The sequence below is a fragment of the Miscanthus floridulus genome, chromosome 8, assembly GCF_019320115.1.
Source record: "Miscanthus floridulus cultivar M001 chromosome 8, ASM1932011v1, whole genome shotgun sequence".
In the NCBI taxonomy this organism is placed as follows: domain Eukaryota; kingdom Viridiplantae; phylum Streptophyta; class Magnoliopsida; order Poales; family Poaceae; genus Miscanthus; species Miscanthus floridulus.
The window spans coordinates 75,757,759-75,777,098 of record NC_089587.1 but is presented as its reverse complement, the minus strand read 5'-3'; the positions used below and the strand labels follow the sequence as shown (position 1 = coordinate 75,777,098).

Genomic DNA, 19,340 nt, shown 5'->3' with positions numbered 1-19,340 from the left:
ATGGTCAGTAGCATCCCACACTCGACGGAGAGCGGCTATGGCCATACCTGGCCCGACAGGCAGCCGACGGCCACATGGCTGGCCAATGGGACAACGATCACTGGCCAAAGGGTAAGCCAGCCAACGAGCGGCACGACTGCATGGTAGTAGTGGACTGATAGCAGTGTAGGTAGCATGTGATGGTGCTGACACTAGATGCGGTGACCGCGTCCCCTAGGCCCGAACGGCCGAACCACATGCTTGCACTGATTTTTGGAGCGCTGCCAAACTTCAAACCTAGCTCGGTGGAGGTTCAACCAAAGTTACCAACCTAGGGCCAATACTAACACCTAGCTGGCAAAGCAAACCATGCTCCCAAAGAGTGACCATAGAGGGGAATGGAAGGATGCCAACATGAGCTCATCACGCTGAACGCCCGTTCACGATCGAAGCCTGAAACAAAACTGACAGCGCGTTCCAATGAAGTTAGGGCAATTTTTGCTGAGGCCACGACAACCCCAACTCATCCATAGGCTACACCCTACTAAAGCACTCACCTAGAAGCAACCAACAAAACAAAACCGTGGAGCTAGTGCTTAAGTATTTTAGTTAAAACATAAACGCCAAGATGACATTAGCTTCTTCCTTTTAGTCTTAGAAGGTCCAGAGCTCAGATTTGATGTTTGAGCTCCCAAAACTCTAGGTTAACACTATTCACTTCCCAAATCTAAGGTTGCACTCTTAACTACACTATTTGCTCATCCTTTTACATAAGCACTATACATACATTATATTTTGTTTTTGTTTACTGAAATTGCTTTCTGTTTCATGTGTGTTTTAACTTGTTAAAATTTGAAAACTTGTTTTACTAAATCCCGTGAGGCCTTAACCGAGGTGCTAAGCAAGTTTGTAACACCAGAGGTGTTACATCCACCACCATTTCATTAGAGATTATTAACAAAAAAGGGACATTTGTATTGAGAGTAGTGGGCACCGAAGATCAACTTGCCGACATATTCACCTAAGCCATTAGATGAGAAAAGGTTTTGCAAGTTAAGGAATGAATTGAACATATTGGATTTCTCAAATATGTGTTGATGCACCCCCTACTTATATGATATGCCTCTCCTTCGAGCAACCAAGGTAAAAGTTGATTGGCATGGCATACATCCTTTGCTAAGGACTTGTTTAGTGCATCTAGTCAAACCTCATGTTTTATAGGACTCATTCATGAAAATCAAATGAATTTGATGCTTATATGGTACCTACTATTGCTTCTATGCTTGGCTTGATCTAGTGGTAGCATATGACATATTTGTGGGCTTGTGAACCTAGTGTCTGATCTAGAAAATGAGCTATAAGTGTTTAACTCAACATGATATAAGATAACCCTTGAAATGAGGTGTGAAGAAGCTTGTCCTTGGATCAAACCGAGTTAAAAATCTTCGGCAAGTGTTCTAGATTAGACCAAATTTAGGAAAATGATCATCACCCCATTGATTCACATTAATAATCTTAACCTATCTAAAATTGAACCTTTATGGTCATTGATGACAAAGGGGGAGAAAATTGCACCAAGATAAGGTTAAAGGAAGAATTTTGACATAGGGATCAATTAAAATTTAAGCACACAAGTAGGGGGAGCAAGCTCATAAACTTGATTGATGCATTTGAATGTGCATTTCATATGTTTGCTTGCATGGCACAAGTTTTTAAATTAAAATTCCATGCATGTGTGTTGTATGCATGCATAGTTTGAATAACTAGACCTGTGTTTATTTTGTAAAACTAGACTCTTGCTTCTAATATTGATCTCACGGGGTATTCTAGTTTTTGTGAATGTCTAGTTACTAATGGTGCTAAGGACGGTATATTGGTGCACTCCGATTGGTATCACGCTTCAAAGGTCCATCTCTTATACCTTAGCATCTGAAAGGATCAAGATGCCCTAAGAGGAGGGTGAATTGGGCTAATTCTAATTTTTTTGCAATAATTAAACCCTACACTTATCCCACTTCACCCCTTATGCCTAAAATGTGATTCTAAAGATCTATTGCACAAAAGTTTAGCACCCTAGATTCCAATCCTACTCTAGCATGGCAATTCTAAGAATGTAAAGACAAGAATTGAATTGCTCAAAAGTAAATGCTCAAAGTAAAGAGGGGAGAAGGAACACGATGATGTTTTGCTAAGGTATTAGAGAGTCACCACTCCCCACTAGTACTCGTTGGAGCACCCATGCAAGGGTGTAGCTTCCCCCTTGATCCATGTAAGGATCAAGTGCTCTCTATGGGTTGATTCTTCGACACTCCATCGCAGTGAATCACCCACAACTGTGCAAGATTATCATGATTGATCTTAAGATTTGTATACTCTTCTTTTAGCATGTTATAGCTAGTGATGAGCTCGTTATGTATCCCCTCAAGTTTATCATGTTTATCTTTAAGCTCTTTCTTAAAAGATTTGAGCTCCTTGAGTTTGGATGACATAGCATCATTTGCTTCTCTAAGCTCAACACTAGCATTTTCCGCTGTCACATTTAGCTAAAAGAGAATCATTCTTAAGTTTTAGCTTTTCATTCTTAGCTCTTGACTTTCTAATGATAATAGTGTATTGATTTAGCAATTTAATAAGATCATCATATGAAGGTGATTCAAATTTCTCATAATCACTATCACTATCATCATTGCAAGCATTTTCATCACCACTACTTTCATCATCATTTGATACCTTTTGTTCACCCTTGGGTGTGTAGAGGATGATGGCGGTGGTGTCAGTGAAGATGATGAAGAGTCAATCATAATGGTGGCCACCTTCTCGTTGTCACTATCATCATCGGATGAGCAGCTTGATGAATCAATGTCCATGAGCCAATCATCGATGATGTATGCCATGCCATTTTTCTTCTTGTGGAAGTCCTTCTTGCCATCCTTCTTCTTGTATGGCTTGTTTTTCTTCTTCTCATCTTCATCTTTATCACTTGAGTCATCTTTCTTGCCCTTGTTCTTCTTCTTGTATTTATCTTTCTTAGGCTTGGGGCATTGATGTGCTAGATGACCAAGTTCTCTACAATTATAGCAATCCATCTCAGAGATTGGCTTCCTTCTAGTGCTAGTGAAGAACTTCTTTTTCTTGCCATCAAACTTGATGCCGTTCTTGTTGAGCTTCTTTAGCATCTTGGCGGTTCTTCTCACCATGAGAGCAAGACTTGCATCATCAATTTCTTCATCTCTTGAGCTCTCATACTCAATTCTTGCTTTGCCCTTCTCTTGGCTAGCCTTGAAGGCCAAGTCCTTGTCTTTCTTCTTGTTAGAGGATGAGCCATCTTGTGGTGTGATGTGCATGTACATCTCATGAGCATTGATTTTTCCCAAGATTTGAGTTGGTGTAGCGGTGGAAAGATCACCTTGATGAAGCACGGTCACTAATATGCCCATATTTGTCAATGATGAAGGACACTCAAGATCTTCCCTTACACCAACGGATGGTTGAATTTGTGGAAGTCCAAGCCCATTGACTTCCTCTACAAGAATATTTAAGCATGAGTACATTTCATTTGCACTTTCTTTAGGAAGCATCTCAAAAGAAATAAGCTTTTTCATGACGAGATGATAGCGTTCCTCATGCTCACTCTTTGTTCCCTCATGAAGCGCACAAATGTCCAACCATAGTGCATGGGTGTCCTTGTGGTTCCTCACCTGGTTAAACACATCTTTGCAAAGGCCTTTAAAGATGGTGTTTCTAGCCTTTGCATTCCATTTTTCATAATTCACTTCATCGCCTTGAAGGTGCGTGGGATCCCTAGGTTTTGGGAAACCTTGAGAGGCGGCTCAAAGAATTCAAACATCTAGAGCTTATAAATACGCCTCCATGTGGATTTTCCAATAAGGAAAATCATCTCCCTCAAAGATAGGAGGAGGTCCATCCCCGTGGAACATCTTTCTCTAGGCGGTTAAGCCTAAATACGTGAGCATGAAGCTCTGATACCAATTGAAAGGATCAAGATGCCCAAGAGGGGGGTGAATTGGGCTAATTCTAAAATTCTTTGCAATAATTAAACCCTACACTTAGCCCACTTCACCCCTTATGCCTAAAATGTGATTCTAATGATCTATCGCACAAAAGTTTCACACCCTAGGTTCCAATCCTACTCTAGCATAACAATTCTAAGAATGTAAAGACAAGAATTGAATTGCTCAAAAGTAAATGCTCAAAGTAAAGAGAGGAGAAGGAATACGGTGATGTTTTGTCGAGGTATCAGGAGAGTCACCACTCCCCACTAGTCCCCGTTGGAGCACCCGCGCAAGGGTGTAGCTCCCCCTTGATCCACGCAAGGATCAAGTGCTCTCTACGGGTTAATTCTTTGATACTCCATCATAGTGAATCACCCACAAGCCACTCATAACTTGAGTTGGGTCATTCATAAGCTTCGGCGGATGATCACCAAACTCCCAATCACCACCAGAGCCATCTAGGTGATGGCGATCACCAAGAGTAACAAGCAAGAACTCTCACTTGACCACAACAAGCCTAATGAGAAGGGTGGATGCACACTTGCTACTCTCTTTTCACTAATGAGGCCTTAATCTTGGATTCTCAAATCTCAATCACCTTACGAGGCTCTTGCTCTCCTTGGCACTCTTAAGGGTGTTTCTTAGCTATTGAAATGGGTAAGAGCACTCCCTTGAATGAATAGAGGAAGTATTTATACCCCCTCATTCAAAACAAACCATTATGTGCCAGAGTTAGCACTCTACGGGGTGACCGGACGCTTCGGTCAGTTCTCTCCACCACAGAGCCGTTAAGTTGTGACCAAACTCTGGCCTGCATCCGGTCAGCACTAATCGGACGTGTTCAGTCATGAAAACTACTCTCTAGAACCTTACTGATGGCACCCAGCATCTGGTCACTTTGCTGCTCAGCGTCTGGTCAGTAGCCAGAACTTGACTAGCGTCTGGTTAGCACTGACCGGACATGTCCGATCAGGATTCTCCCTCTCTAGAACCTTACTAGAGTTGACCGGACTCTAGCACCCAGCATCTAGTCGCAACCAGACGACTTCACCTTAATCAAATGAACTGACTGGACTCTGTGCCAGCATCCAATCACACCGGAACCAGTGTCTAGTCAACATTTGACCCTCCATTCACTTTCAACTCACAATTATATATGAATGAAGTTTGCTCCAATTGATCTTAGGGCTATTTAGGAGCTACCTAGTGCTAGATTTGACAAGTGTGCTCCACACCTAACCCACTAGACTCACCTAGGTCAAGCTACTAGTCCATACCCCCTTAATAGTATGGCCAAAGGAAAAATAAAGTCCTAAACTACTCTAAGTGTCTCTTCAATACCAAATGATACTTAGAACTAGTCCATCCTTAACCTTGACTGTCCATCCTTTGAAAACCGAAATGATTTCCATCGTAGGGGTATGACAGCCATGATTACCCAATCAATTGCCATTATCATGACCTAACTTAATTGCCTCTGCAAAACACACGTTAGTCATAGTAATTACGTATTGTCATTAATTACCGAAACCCAACTAGGGGCCTAGATGCTTTCAATCTTCCCCTTTTTGGTGATTGATGAAAATACCACCTCGAGTATGTAAAAGAGATGATGTTTTCAACATGCTTGGTTCATATAAGCTTTTGATAATAAGAACAAAAGAGTTAGGCAAGCTTATATAACCCAAGTCAACATGATGTACTCAATAGATATGAAATAAGAACGAGTACAAGAAATAAAGCTCATTTGCATCGGAAGTAAAACGCGGAAGCAAAGCAAATGAGCATAACCAAATGACATGACATATACAAAGATCAAAGTAGAGAGTACACATGTCACATATCACATAAATATCACGATCACGATCACACATAGTTCAATGCATAAAAGTAAACATGAATGCATAATAAGTACCACACATAAAAAGCCAAATGTAATAAATAAGCTCCCCTAGATATATTGCTCCCCCTAAGTCTATCATACTTGATCCCTCTCCCCCTTTGGCAGTCAAACACTAAAACCTAAGGGTTGGTCGATGGGGCAGGAGCAGACGAGTCGGGCGCTGAGTCGCGGTGAGCGATCTAAAATTGGGTAGCATCATCATCTGATCCTGGGCTTTGAGCAGTCTGACCCTCTATTCGCTGGAAGTGACACTAAAGTGGTCTGGGTCAGATCTAGAACTGGTGCAACCTATGACTCTATAGGTATGACTATAGCAGGTGGCTCTGATGATGCAACAGATGATGGGAGCGTCTCTGTAGTCCCAGTAATAGGAGCAACTATGGAAGGACCAGGGACATATAGCTCTGGTGGTGTAGGCTGCCCTGTCAACTCACTAAAGGTAGCACCAAGACTCTTGGAAACTAGGGTATTAGTCACAAGCATCGACAAAGTCTGAGTCGGTGTGAAGCCCGTATGTAGAGGTGTGAAGGAAAGACCCTAGGCTGGCACTGGCGAAGCAAACCACTAGGACACCTGCTCTATAGGTGAAGCAAACATGGTAGCTGGCTATCCCTGACTCTGGAGCCCACTGGGCTGAAAACCTAGAGTCACTGTAGTGGTGGCAGGCTAGGCTGAGCTATGGTGTAAGCTGTGGCGGTGGAGCCCCAATAGCAGAGATGACATGCTACATGAATCCAAGTAACTGCTGCTGCATGAGGAGCTACTGCTATTGCATGGCCTGCTGCTGCTGCTAGATAGCCTGCTGATGTCGCTAGAACTCAGCCTATCTAGCCTGAACCTGTGCTAGAGCAGTTGTTGTCTCCTAGGCTTGGCGAGCCAGATCCTACCTCATCCGCTCAAGTATAGCTAGAAGAGCAAGGTCTATCTGCGGTGCCTATGGAGCTGAGCTGGAGCCACTGGCCTCACCGTCATGTCATCGAGGAGGCATCCGAGGGATATCCTGATAATCATCATCTAAACTGTCACTAGGGTCACTCTTGACCATACCCTCCTACTGAGCATCTAGCTGCTCCTCCTCTATAGCTGCTACTGCTCCTGATGATCTCATCCTACTGGGCTACAATCTCTGGCACCTCTGGGTGATGGTGCGGCTGGCTAGGTGTCCTCGCTTGCACTATGGCAGGAGCATCTGAGTCATGTTATAAGCTAGAAACTCTATAGTAGCTCCTGAATATTCTGCCAACATCTCAGGAACCCTCACTATGACTACCCTATGAATTAGAAAAGTGATCTAGTGAGCATATGGCAGCTACCTATGACCTTTGAATTCCTCTACAAGTGTATCCTCCATCTCAGAAAGAATGAGATCCCATATATCAAATACTATTTACTGGCTCAGGGAGTTCAGTAGCCACAACTAAATGCGAGTCAATCCCTCTTGATATCCCATCCTCAGTAGCAGGGTCCTCCTCATGATAGCATCAAGCAGTCTAGCTATGGGAGTAAGATCTCTTGGGTGTCCTGCTCGACCCCTCGTCGAATGGCTCTATGAAGCAAGGTCGGATGAGATCTATGGGAGGCATAAGACCACCATGAGGGCATCTAGGAGGCTCTGTGTGTCCTATAGCAAACCTCGTGAAGGCAGATGGGTGACTCCTAGTAACCTGAGGATCTCTCTGACCCTGAAGCTCATCAGCCTATAGTCATGGCCTCTGAATGCAAAGTGTATGAACCTGTAAGCTGGGTCAATCCAAAGTGTAGCGTAGAACTCATGGACCCAAGATGAAACATATCTGCCTATCTATCCAAGTAAATCTGTTAGCCCTGGCAAGTAAGAGAGATGAGGGCGAATCTACTCTCCAGCTGCTGCTACTAATGGCCTCAATAGAGCATACTCTCTGAGATCTGAAAGCCACACCACTGTTCAAATAAGCATTATAGAAATCCTCCTATAGTGGTGTATAGAAACCCTTTGAAGCACGCTCATCCCTCCTCGGTGGGAACCAGTCCTTGAACTAAACAAACCTGAGCTGCTGCACCTGCTTGGCCATAGCAGGCCCTCAAGTCTAGGTGAGTCACTAGAGGCAGGACCCTATGGTCTAGGAGACAGACAAGAACCCCTCCTCTATGTCTCTGGCCTTGGTGTCACCTAGGTACAGGTATGACTAGAGTGGCGTAACTATGGCTGAGGTGCCTGCTCTGTCTCCTCTGTCTACTCTCCATCTTGAGTCTACTCAGCACCATCTGACTACACTGGTGGCTTGTGTCTGCTGCTGTGGCTCCCCCTGAGGCTGAGTCTCCTCCAAAACAATGTGTCATCCCTCAAGCATGACAGTCCCAGCTGGACTACCATGATGACGCTCAACCTGCTCAATGGTTGCCCTCTGTGCTAGTGAAAGCTGATCTGCAATAACAACACCACTCCGAGCACCTCCTCTCTCTGCATGCTCTATGGTGGATGCTACTGTTGCTGCTCTCATTGTATCAGCATCTACAAACTTCCGCTTCTTTGATGTAGTCTTCTTTGTCCCCTTGCCTTTCACCTTAGCAGGGAAGCGAGGCGGAGGCCTCAGATCCTCATCACTTGGACCACCTCCTGGTGTTCTTAACACGTGCCATTACTGGACCTAAAAAGAGCAACTACCACTGATAAGAAACAACTGCCAACTATCACTTCTGAGGCTTGGCCCTGATCCATACTCATGAGCTTGGCCCCGAGTTATCTGACAACTGCCAAAGTAACCTCAAACACACTGACTCACTGCATGATAGAATAGATCGAATATATGAATAATTTCAATATATATCTAGAGATATAAAACCCTAAGAAGCAAGCATTCGATATAAAATTAGAATCGAGGGCTTGCTACCTGACAAATCGGCGTCCGAAGAGAAGAGGAACGAATCACGGGCACCACTAGAATCAGCAATTAGGGTAAGAGTTCTAGCGACGGCAATGCGTCGCTGGTCGGCGGCACTGTTGGGGCACGGCGAGATCAAGGCGGCTCTGGTAGCGCAAGGCAGGCATAGCATAGTGTGGCATGATGGTGTGGGTCCATGGGGCAGAACACGGCTAGGGCACAGTGCGTGGGCTCCCGACAACAGAGGCTGTGGCGACGCGAACGTGGGCATGGCGGTGCGAGTGCAGGACGGAGCAATGCGGCGGTGCGGGAGCTACGCTGGTGCGACATGGGTAGGCGGCGCTGAGAGGTCATGGCGGTTGAGGAGGCGTGGCTAGGGCTTTGCGTGATGATGTCGGCGCGGGCAAGATGGGTACGGGCTGCACGAATGCAGGATTATATGGTGGCCCCCATGACATATTAAGAAAGGAAACGAAATAGAGTCCACGATCTAAACAGTTTTCTACTGATCGAACGCTCCGGTGGCAACGATTGGACACTGCCACCCAGAGTCCGGTCGACTCCAGAGAGGTCCTAAACCCCTCGAGTCGCGATCGGACGCTGTCCGACCACTACTGAATCGGACACAGCCAGAGTCCGATCAATCCTTAGATCTTCTTCTTCGCTTGATGGAACGCAGGAACGCCACCTGACCGGACGCAGGGAAAGAACTGTTTTAGCGTCCGGTCACTCCTTCACAGCAATGGTTCACCTCCCGTGAACTGACCAGACGTAGGGAGTAGAGTCCAGGTCCAGCGTCCGGTCACCCTTTTCCAGCAAATCTTCAATGTTCCTTCGCGCTGCCGGTTCTCAATCAAGTCCCAACTTCAAATAGACCCAAATAAACACCAATTAGGACTGATGTGAGTGACCTCTCTCAAACCCTCAAAATTTTTAAAGTATTTTGCCTTAGGCTATAATTCTTTTTGAGAAAATAGGCAATAAAAGGGTAATCGAAGAGAACCAACAAAACAACATACATGCATATGCAATGCAATACTTGAAAGTAATTCTAGTTGCTTATCAAGTTTGATCCAAGGTTAAGTTTCTTCACATGCTTTTCGATGGTTATCTTAACCATGTTAGACAAACCTTAAATACATTACCAAAAGTTAAATATGTTGTATATTACAATGCAATGCAAGGGACAACACAAACTCATTTTCTAGTGAAGTTGCTAAAATCAAGCACATTGAGCTCATTCCTCAACCGACAAAATGTAGCCGCATCTAGCGGTTTAGTGAAGATATCCGTCAATTAATCCTCGATCCTTACACCTTCTAGTGAAATATCACTCTTAGCAACATAATCTCTAAGAAAATGATGGTGGATATCTATGTGCTTGGTGCGAGAGTGTTGAACCTGAATTATTAGCAAGCTTTACCGTACTTTCATTATCACACAAAAGTGGTACCTTTTCTAGAACTACACCATAGTCTAGTAAAGTTTGCTTCATGTAAAGTATTTGTGCACAACAAGCACCCACGGCAATGTATTCCGCTTCGGCGGTGGACAAAGCCATACTATTTTGCTTCTTGGAGGACCAAGACACAAGTGATCTACCAAGCAAATGGCACCCTCCGGATGTGCTTTTCCTATCAACTTTGCAACCGGCTTAATCCAAATCGGAATAGCCAATTAATTCAAATCTAGCTCTTTTGGGAATACCAAAGGCCAATGCTTGGTGTGTGCTTAAGGTACCTAAGGATTCTTTTAATGGTAATCAAATGAGTTTCCTTAGGATTAGCTTGAAATCTAGCACACATACACACACTAAACATGATGTCGGGCCTAGATGCGGTTAAATATAACAAGCTACCAATCATAGAGCGGTAGAGAGTTTGATCAACCGTTTTACCTCCCTCATCTAGGTCGAGATGTCTATTAGATGGCATTGGTGTCTTGATTGGCTTACATTCATCCATATTGAACCTCTTGAGAAGATCATTGGTATACTTTTCTTGAGAGATGAAAATCCCTTCTCTCATTTGCTTGACTTGAAAACCAAGAAAGAATGTAAGCTCTCCAATCATTGACATCTCGAACTCCTTCGACATCAATTCACCAAACTCTTTGCAAGAATCTTCATTTGATGATCCAAAGATGATATCATCAACATATACTTGACAAATGAAGATCTCCTCATCAAGCTTCTTGATGAATAGTGTGGTGTCGACCTTCCCAATGGTGAAGCCCTTCTCATTGAGGAAATCCTGAAGGCATTCATACCATGCTCGTGGGGCTTGCTTAAGCCCATATAGCGCCTTGGACAACCTATAAACATGATTATGATATATAGGGTCTTCAAACCCGGGAGGTTGATCAACATAGACTAGTTCATTAATAAAGCCATTTAAAAAAGCACTTTTAACATCCATTTGATATAATTTCATTTCATGATGTGATGCATATGCAAGGAGGATACGAATGGCTTCAATTCTTGTAACCAGTGCAAAGGTCTCTCCAAAATCCAACCCTTCAACTTGAGAGAACTCCTTTGCAACTAGTCTTGCCTTGTTCCTCACAACAACGCCTTGATCATCTTGCTTGTTGCGGAACACCCACTTTGTTTCAATGACTCTTGCACCTTGTGGTCGCTCTTCAAGAGTCCAAACTTTATTGCAGGCGAAGTTGTTCAACTCTTCATGCATGACATTTATCCAATCGAAATCTTAAAGAGCTTATTCTACATTCTTAGGTTCAACACAAAAGACAAAAGAGTGATGTTCAATAAAAGAAGCAAGCTTTTGAGATAGAGTCATTACACCCTTTGATGGACTCCCTATGATGAGATCTTGTAGATGAGCTTATAGTAGAGGTGAATTTCTTCGATCAACCACTTGAGGAGGAGGTTGTGGAGCATCAACATCTTATGCTTATGCCACCATTTGATCATGAGAGACATGAGTATCTTCATTTTCTACTCTCCCATCTTTATCACCATCTTGTGGCACATTTGATGAAGAAGGTGGATCAATCACTTGTACATCATCTTTTTCATCTTTAGGCTTGATGTCTCCAACTAGAATGTTCTTCATAGCCTCCCTCAATGGTTCATTACCTACATCATCAAGATTCTCATATGCTCCTTGGGAGCCGTTAGATTCATCAAATTCCATATCATATGTTTCTTCAACCAAGCCCCGCATGTGTTGTTGTAGAAATTTTCAATAGGCTATTCACCCCCTCTAGCCATTAGGACCTTTCAACACTCAAGTCATGACCGGATGTGCCGCTTCAACGCACCTGAAGCAGTAACATGCGGCATCCGATCATTTCCAGAGATGATCTAGAGCTGGAAAATAGCGACCGGACGCGTTAGGTCAATGCCAAGCTAATGTGCCCCTAGCGTCCGGTCCTCATACTTCTCTGCCGCGCGCTCACCCAAGGCTGACGTCAGCGTACATGAGCACGCACCTAACACGACCCTTGCACATCCGATCACATGAACTCGCTGCCTTTCAACAGGTGACTGGACATGCCGATCGAGCCAGGGCCAGCGTCCGATCATTCTCCTCCACTCTCGACCTGCCAGCGTCAACACGCTAAAATTGACCAGATGCTGCCTAGAGTCAAGTCCCGCGTCCGGTGCAGCGTCCGGTCAGAGACCGACACTGTCTTTTCTTTATCTATCTCCTCAACTGCTTTGCCCTTGCTTCCAACTTGCTAACCACAAAGTATAGAACTTGTGTGCACGTGTGTTAGCATTTTTCAAAGCAATTTACAAGGGTCAAAGTTTGCACACTAGGTTCCTAAATGCATATGCAAGAACAATGTCACCTAGTGGCAGTCAATAACCGCTTAGCCAAAGATTTCCCCTCTTTATAGTACGGCTATCGATCATAAACGTGATCACACTCTCTAGTGTCTTGATCACCAAAAAACAAAACATATCTTATATCTTTGCCTTGATCACATTGGATTTGTTTTTCTTTCTTTTTTTCCAAGTTGAGCTTGATCATCATCATCACATGTCCATCTTCAACTCCATGGACCTCATCTTGCTCAATCATTTGGATTGGACCATCTTGTCTAATTCACACACTTATAACAAAGATTAGTCCTAGGTTTCATCAATTATCTAAAACCAAACTAGTGCTTTCACGGTGGAACAAACTTGGGCGACGGGCGACGTCCCTAGGCGTTGGCCGACCGTGGGATGCACCGCCTTTGCATCATAGGGCCTTGGTTGGCTCCCAAAGGTGGTTACTTAGACAGCACGTGTGGAGATTTGGTTGGGAAGGTGGTGGTTAAGTCGGTGGAGCTCCTCCAAGTCAATGACAATGGGACCATGGATCCACGGCAACTCATTCTTGACCATTGATCAAACCGACATTGGATCGACAGTTGTGAAGCTTTGTGGAAGCTTTCCCATGGATCAGTGACGTGGCAGGGGACAGGGGTCGTCGGGTGGTGCCAGGTGGCACCGGCCGACGTGACATTGTGGGCCCAGCCCCCTCCCACGTCTATTTGCCTCCTATGCACTTGTTTTGCACCATTGTTACTAAAATTCTTGCATTCAAATAGACTTTATGTACAAGTGGAATTCCATTGGTAAAAAACCAAATCTCTACATTTCATGTTGGTTTTTTCTTGGAATGTTTGCATTGTTGATGGTTAAAATAGGTGTTTAGTGACCATCAACAGTACACTAACTACGAAAATTTCAAAACTGACGATTAGCCATGTCATATCGACCATGCTTGCTTGTCGGTGAAGAATAGGCAGACCAACAAGGACGAGGTGTCGAGTTAGAGCTAGACGGTGGAGTGGTTGCCACCTGGCGAACTGGCAAAGGCCAGATGAATCGACAACTAGTGACCTAGGGAGATGGGGCGGGGAATGAGCCGAGGTAGATGTTGCAGGTGCAGGGAGCGAGTCGCTGATGAAGAGCAAGGCCGAACTACATGAGCTAGAGCAGCCGCCGCCAATTAGATGTTCACCACCGTCACTCTCACTCGACCAACGAAACTAGCCGGGCTGGAGTAGTCGCCGGCAAATGCGAGCCCACGCCGCCAACTAACTCCTACCCAAAAAGCTAAAAGTGATTTCCTCCCTCTCATCAGGGCCGAACGGTAAAAGCCTCGATGTGATAAAAAAATCACCATTTCTATTTACGCCCTTAGATGGCTAAAGGTTTCACCAAGTAGACACAGGGGTAATACTTGAAAAATAACTAATCGATTCATATGGAATTGGTCGGTTCACATATTTCGCACTAAACCGACCAATTCAATCGATTTTTAGCAATCCGATTGCACAAAAAAAAATTAGTGAATCTTATGTTCAGTCTTTTTACGGTTGGACCGCTGATAAATCCAATCCTAATAACTTTGCTTATATAACTTGAGAAATGCTCAGGTGCCATTATTGGACGAAGCTCGTCGACCGGGAGCTATAGCCAATTTTTGTACCTTGTTACTCATATTTTTTTCTTAATATATATTGAACTTCTTATTTAAAGGTGAATAGTTGTTTGGAAAGTATTTTTTATTATGACATACAGTAGTTACCGCCCTTTGTCGTAAATTATAAGTCATTTTAGGTTTTTTATGTATACATGAAGAAAAGTCAAAATGACCCATAAATTAAAATAGAGGAAGTAGATTACAAAACCATCGTATCCTTAAACCACTCTATCATTTCAAATCAAAATATTTATAAGCCTGGGATTTTGGGTGGTGTCGTGAGTGTTTGGATCCTTGGGCTAAAGTTTAGCCCTTGTCACATCGAATGTTCAAATGCTAATTAGAAGGACTAAACATAGCTAATTATAAAACTAATTGCAGAAATTATGGCTAATTCACAAGACGAATCTATAAGCCTAATTAATTCATCATTAACATATGTTTATTATAGCACCATATTGTTAAATCATGAAGTAATTATTAGGATTAATAGATTCGTCTCGTAAATTAACCCTCATTTATATAATTAGTTTTATAGTTAAATCATATATAATACTTCTAATTAGCATCAAACATCGTGACGGACACTTTAGCATCCAAACGGCCTTGTAGTCCGACTCTTGTAGACTGTAGTTAATTAAATTTGGGGCCCTCGGATTTTTCACATAAAAGTGCGAGGTGATTTTGCACGTGTCCTTGGTCGTTTCCAACTCGACTCCTCCACGTGACCAGCCGCCATTCAGCCCCGCCGCGGCGCCGCTCCTCTGGACGCCGCCGCCCTTGGCCCTTGGGAACAATTCGGTTGCTTAGTAATTATATAATCTACGCAGTGTATTGCAACTGAATCTGTAATTTTGTGTTTTCAAGCTAGTTGCTCAATGTTAATGATTTTGCATCTGAGATTCAGTGGTTGCAAATGTCACCATTTTGTTAGATGAAGAAGAACTCGGCATTGGTTAAGTTTTTGTCCTGCTTTGCTTTAATTGACATGCTGTCCACTATAGAAAATTTTCCCTAATTTAATTAATTAATTAAACGGCAGGTCATGCCCTTTTATACGTTAAGAAAAAGTTACAGAAAAAACAGTTCTGAAACAACTGTGGTTCACCTTGATTTTCTGACTTGGACAGGTTTATACACTAAAAGTCAAATATTATGATGTTCTGATGAATTGCAGGCTTATGACTCATGAGCTTCTTCATTGATCAAGATTCTGAACATTTCCTTTTACTTTCTGTTCAAAAAAAGCTCTTTTTGTTTCACGCATAAAAATATTGGCAGCATGGTCAGACAGAAGAACTGTATAGAACATAAGATTATATATACTCGTACTCTGCAATTGTATAGAACAGTAATTGTATATGAGCATTGCAGTTCTGATGGATCTTTGTTTTCCTTTTCCATCTCTGAAAAATTGCTTGTTTTGTTTTTCTTCTCAGTTGGCCACTTGCAGTGTCGAGTGAGTGTGACTACCAATTCCCATTTTTTATCCTGTTCCTGAACCTGAAGAGAGACTGCCAAGCTCTTGCTGACATGCTTCTTGTTGAATGCTTCTGTTCCATTTCCAGCGATGAGGATGGCACCTTGCTGTTCAGAGTTCAGACTCCAGAGGCGTATCTTTGCCTGCCCTATTATTCTTCCCACCCAGAACGACTATCTGAACGGTGCCAAAGTCGCCTTTCGACACTTGCTGCTCTGGATTGAAAAGAATCATACATGGGAATAGCAGGTGATAGCTGGACTCCCTTGTGCATCTTCTTCTGTTGTCTGCAAGCTTTATTGGGCCGTGCAGACCCGCATCATACGTTTCTATGATCAAGTTCGTTCATGGAGAATTATTGGTGTGCGAGGCTTAATTGCAGCATGTTGCTGCCACCACACATTAGGAGACGCAACCATACCTTGTTTAATTCTTGTATAAAGTCTAGCAGCTCATTGCCACCACTATGCAAGGAGATTGGTGCAAAAAAGAGGTGCATTAGCTGTACTCGTGTTGTTCTTTTCATATATTCTTCTAGACATGAGCCATGCATATTTTTATATACTTTTTTGTGTGATTTGGTGTAGCAGAAAAAAAAATACATACACAGGGATAGGGGGGATGTTTTGTTTTAGAGACATGCTAATTAAACCAGCTTACATCATTGTAGGTTTGGTTATGGCCATTAATTAGCTTGGCCTGAGTGATAGGCAAATCATTGTGTCCACCCTGTCCACAGCATGTGCAGCAATTGCAGCGTTGATGCTGCATGAGTGGTGTGGTTAGACAAATATTCCTCCATTCTGGAGTTTAGGCCACATAACACGTTCCTCTGCCGCGTTGTTATATAGGATAGGATACTAGTATTCACCACATGCATGATAGATGGGCATGCAGGGGCAGCCATGCCATGCATTGCCAACAAATGATCAGTTGAGTTGAGGCTACCATACCATACCAAGGTCACACCTGCTCTCAGCATCTGCTCGAGGAATGTGAGTTGGCAGGCTGTTGGCTCTCGGAAAGCTTGCAGCAGCTAGCATAGCAACGCTTGCCTGTGAATTGTGAGCGATACATGTTCCTGCTCTTTATGTTTAGCTCAACTTAGGTAGTGATGATTGCTGCATATTATTCTTTACTGAGATGTTATATATGGTTGGAGATTTTGCTAGGCAGATAACGTGTGAGCATGTGCACTCTTTTTCTTAACAATAGATATTGTATTGTGACAACAGAATATGCAATGCACACACATTCCTCTGACGTTCAAGATACGAGTACGAGTACTAGGGAAGCAGTTTTTTTTTTCCTTCTTCTTCTTCTGTTTGCTGTCATATGCCCCATACTCCCCTCCATCCCCAAATAAATAAATCAACTTGTAGCTAAGAAGTTGATTTGTTTTGGGATAGAGGGAATACACAATAACTTGAGGTGAGGGAACCCTCAAATATATCCATCCTGGTCAGTATATAGGTTATGAGTTAGAGCAGTGTTCATTAATATCTACAAACACAGAAGGAGATTGCAAGCAACATTAAAAGCACAGGGCACTGAAGAACAACAACGACAAGAGGTTACAGTAGATTTTTTTACATGGCAACGGCTAATGAAGGAACCCTACTGGGTGGTCAACGAGGAGGAGGAGATGGCCATATGGAGAAGGCAAAAACAAGGGCCAAAAAATAGCCTTCCCATTGATTGATCTATCTCCACGAATGAATGCATGCTTGCTTGATGCTTCTTCTTCTTCTAACAACAAGCAAGGTTTCGATCTCGACCAGCAATGACGAAAAGGAGGATTCATGCTACTGCCTACTGGTACCGTTGAATGAAACGAAGCTAATAGTAATAGTACATTTCTATCAGTCGTCGATGTTTGTTTTACCAGAGGAAGAAGCTTCTCCTTGAAGAGCCGCCGCCTCTCTTGCTGTGGCCTCGCCTTGATGAGTTGACCTCTCCTCCTCCTTTGTCCACCTTGCCATTGCCAGCAGCAGCTTTCTTGCGGGAGCTGGCGCCGAACTTTGTGCGTGCGCCGCCACCTTCCTCCTGCTCTTCATTGCCATGATGTCCTCCATCATCATCGTTGTAATCTACATCTTGTTTGCCGTGTTGGTGTTCCGGCAGGGACGACGGCGACGGCGACTTCACTTTAGCTGGGCCGGTGGAGGCATCCGACGCGAGGGAGTCGTCGTCGTCGGCATCGGCATAATCTTCGTAGCCCTGCTTCTTGCCGTGGCTGATCATGTAGCCGTAGCCGTCGTCGACGCTGCTCCCTTGGCTGCCGCTGCCCTTGCCGCTGCCGCCAGCGTCGTCGTCATGCCCATGACCGTGCATATGCATGGGCGAGGCAAGGTACATTGTCCAGCCGGACTCGCAGCTGTTGCAGCCCTCGCCGCCGTCGTCCTCCCCGGTGATGTGGGAGGAGGACTCCATGGCGGCGGGATGGAGTGCGAAGATGGCCGAGAGAGAGAGAGCCAAAGCAGGATGGAGAAAAGCTAGAGCAGGGAGCCAAAAGGGAATGTGGGAATGAGCAGCTAGCGTGAAGCCGTGAAGAAATAGAGAGAGGGAGAAGCTGAGAAGAGGCTGATGAGCTTGGGACTTGGGAGGGAGAGGAGAGGATGGATGAATATGGATATGAACATGAATATGAATATGAATATGGATATGAATATGAATATGAATATACTGTCTGTGTGTGTGTCTGGTAGAGTTGTAGGAGAGGCTTATATTTATGCTTGGTCTGGGCGCCCCATCAATGCAAGGCTGAAGAAGCCATTGCTGCTTCCCTGGGCTGCTGCGTTGCTTCCTGGAGTTGGACACCCACGACCACGAGCTGAAGGGAACATTGAAGCCTCTGACACCCGGCCACCATCTTTCGTCTTCGTAGACGACGGACGAGCGGGGAGGACCCCGGACTGGACTGGACGCGGCCACACGGGTAGGGCCGCGAGAAACGCCAAGACTCTTGCTCGCGTCGTTCTGTGTGTGCCTACAGCTACAGCTACAGGGTCGCTGGCGTTGGGGAGGAAGCGGAAGAGGGAGAAGAGAAGGGGAGAGGTGTCAGGAGGAGGGGAGAGGGGCGGCAGGCAGGGCAGTGTCCTTAAATGGGAAAGACAGGCTATCCCTCCAACTGTCTCTCATAACTTTTTGCCAACCATTTTTGTTCTCTGTCTTGTCACCAAGACCAGAGCAGCGGCCGGAGTCTACTAGCCGTCTACTACAGGGCTCCTGCTCTGCTCTCCTCTGTTCAGAGTGACAGGGCTTCCGGTGTGCTGTGCTGTGCTGCCCTGCCCATGTGGGCGTCCAGTGTCCTGCCTCTGTTACCGGCTCGGCTCCTCCTCCTCTGGCCGGGACAGCCGGACAGGGCAATGGCGATTGTTTGCTTGTGCCTGTGAGACAAGACAGTGAGAACGAGGCAGGCGGTAGAGGAAGTTAGGAACTCCAACTGCAATCATGCATGATGGAGAGGAGAGGAGAGGAGAGGAGCGAGTATTCTGGGAGTTGTGCTGAGGCCTGTCGAACGTTGCTGGTGTGTGGAGTGTGCAGTGCAGCAGCCGATGCCCCCTGTTTGGATTAAGAGGCTAATTTTTAGGTCCAGATAAAAATTAGACTAGAAGCCTAGTGGTGTTTGATCCTAGGTGTACTAAATTTTAGTTC

The 19,340-nt window shown here is 44.5% G+C and overlaps 1 protein-coding gene across 1 annotated transcript; it reads right to left on the bottom strand.

The window, feature by feature from the left end:
- Positions 1-17,233: 17,233 nt before the first annotated feature.
- On the bottom strand, positions 17,234-18,562 carry LOC136472638 (protein SOB FIVE-LIKE 4-like). Its single transcript, XM_066470346.1, has one exon. The coding sequence runs from the start codon at positions 18,114-18,116 to the stop codon at positions 17,565-17,567; it is 552 nt and encodes a 183-aa protein (XP_066326443.1). The 5' UTR covers positions 18,117-18,562; the 3' UTR covers positions 17,234-17,564.
- Positions 18,563-19,340: the final 778 nt, after the last annotated feature.

What these genes read in the sequence shown, in the direction of transcription:
- LOC136472638 (XM_066470346.1), bottom strand. Translation starts at nt 18,116, where the DNA reads ATGGAGTCCTCCTCCCACATCACCGGGGAGGACGACGGCGGCGAGGGC.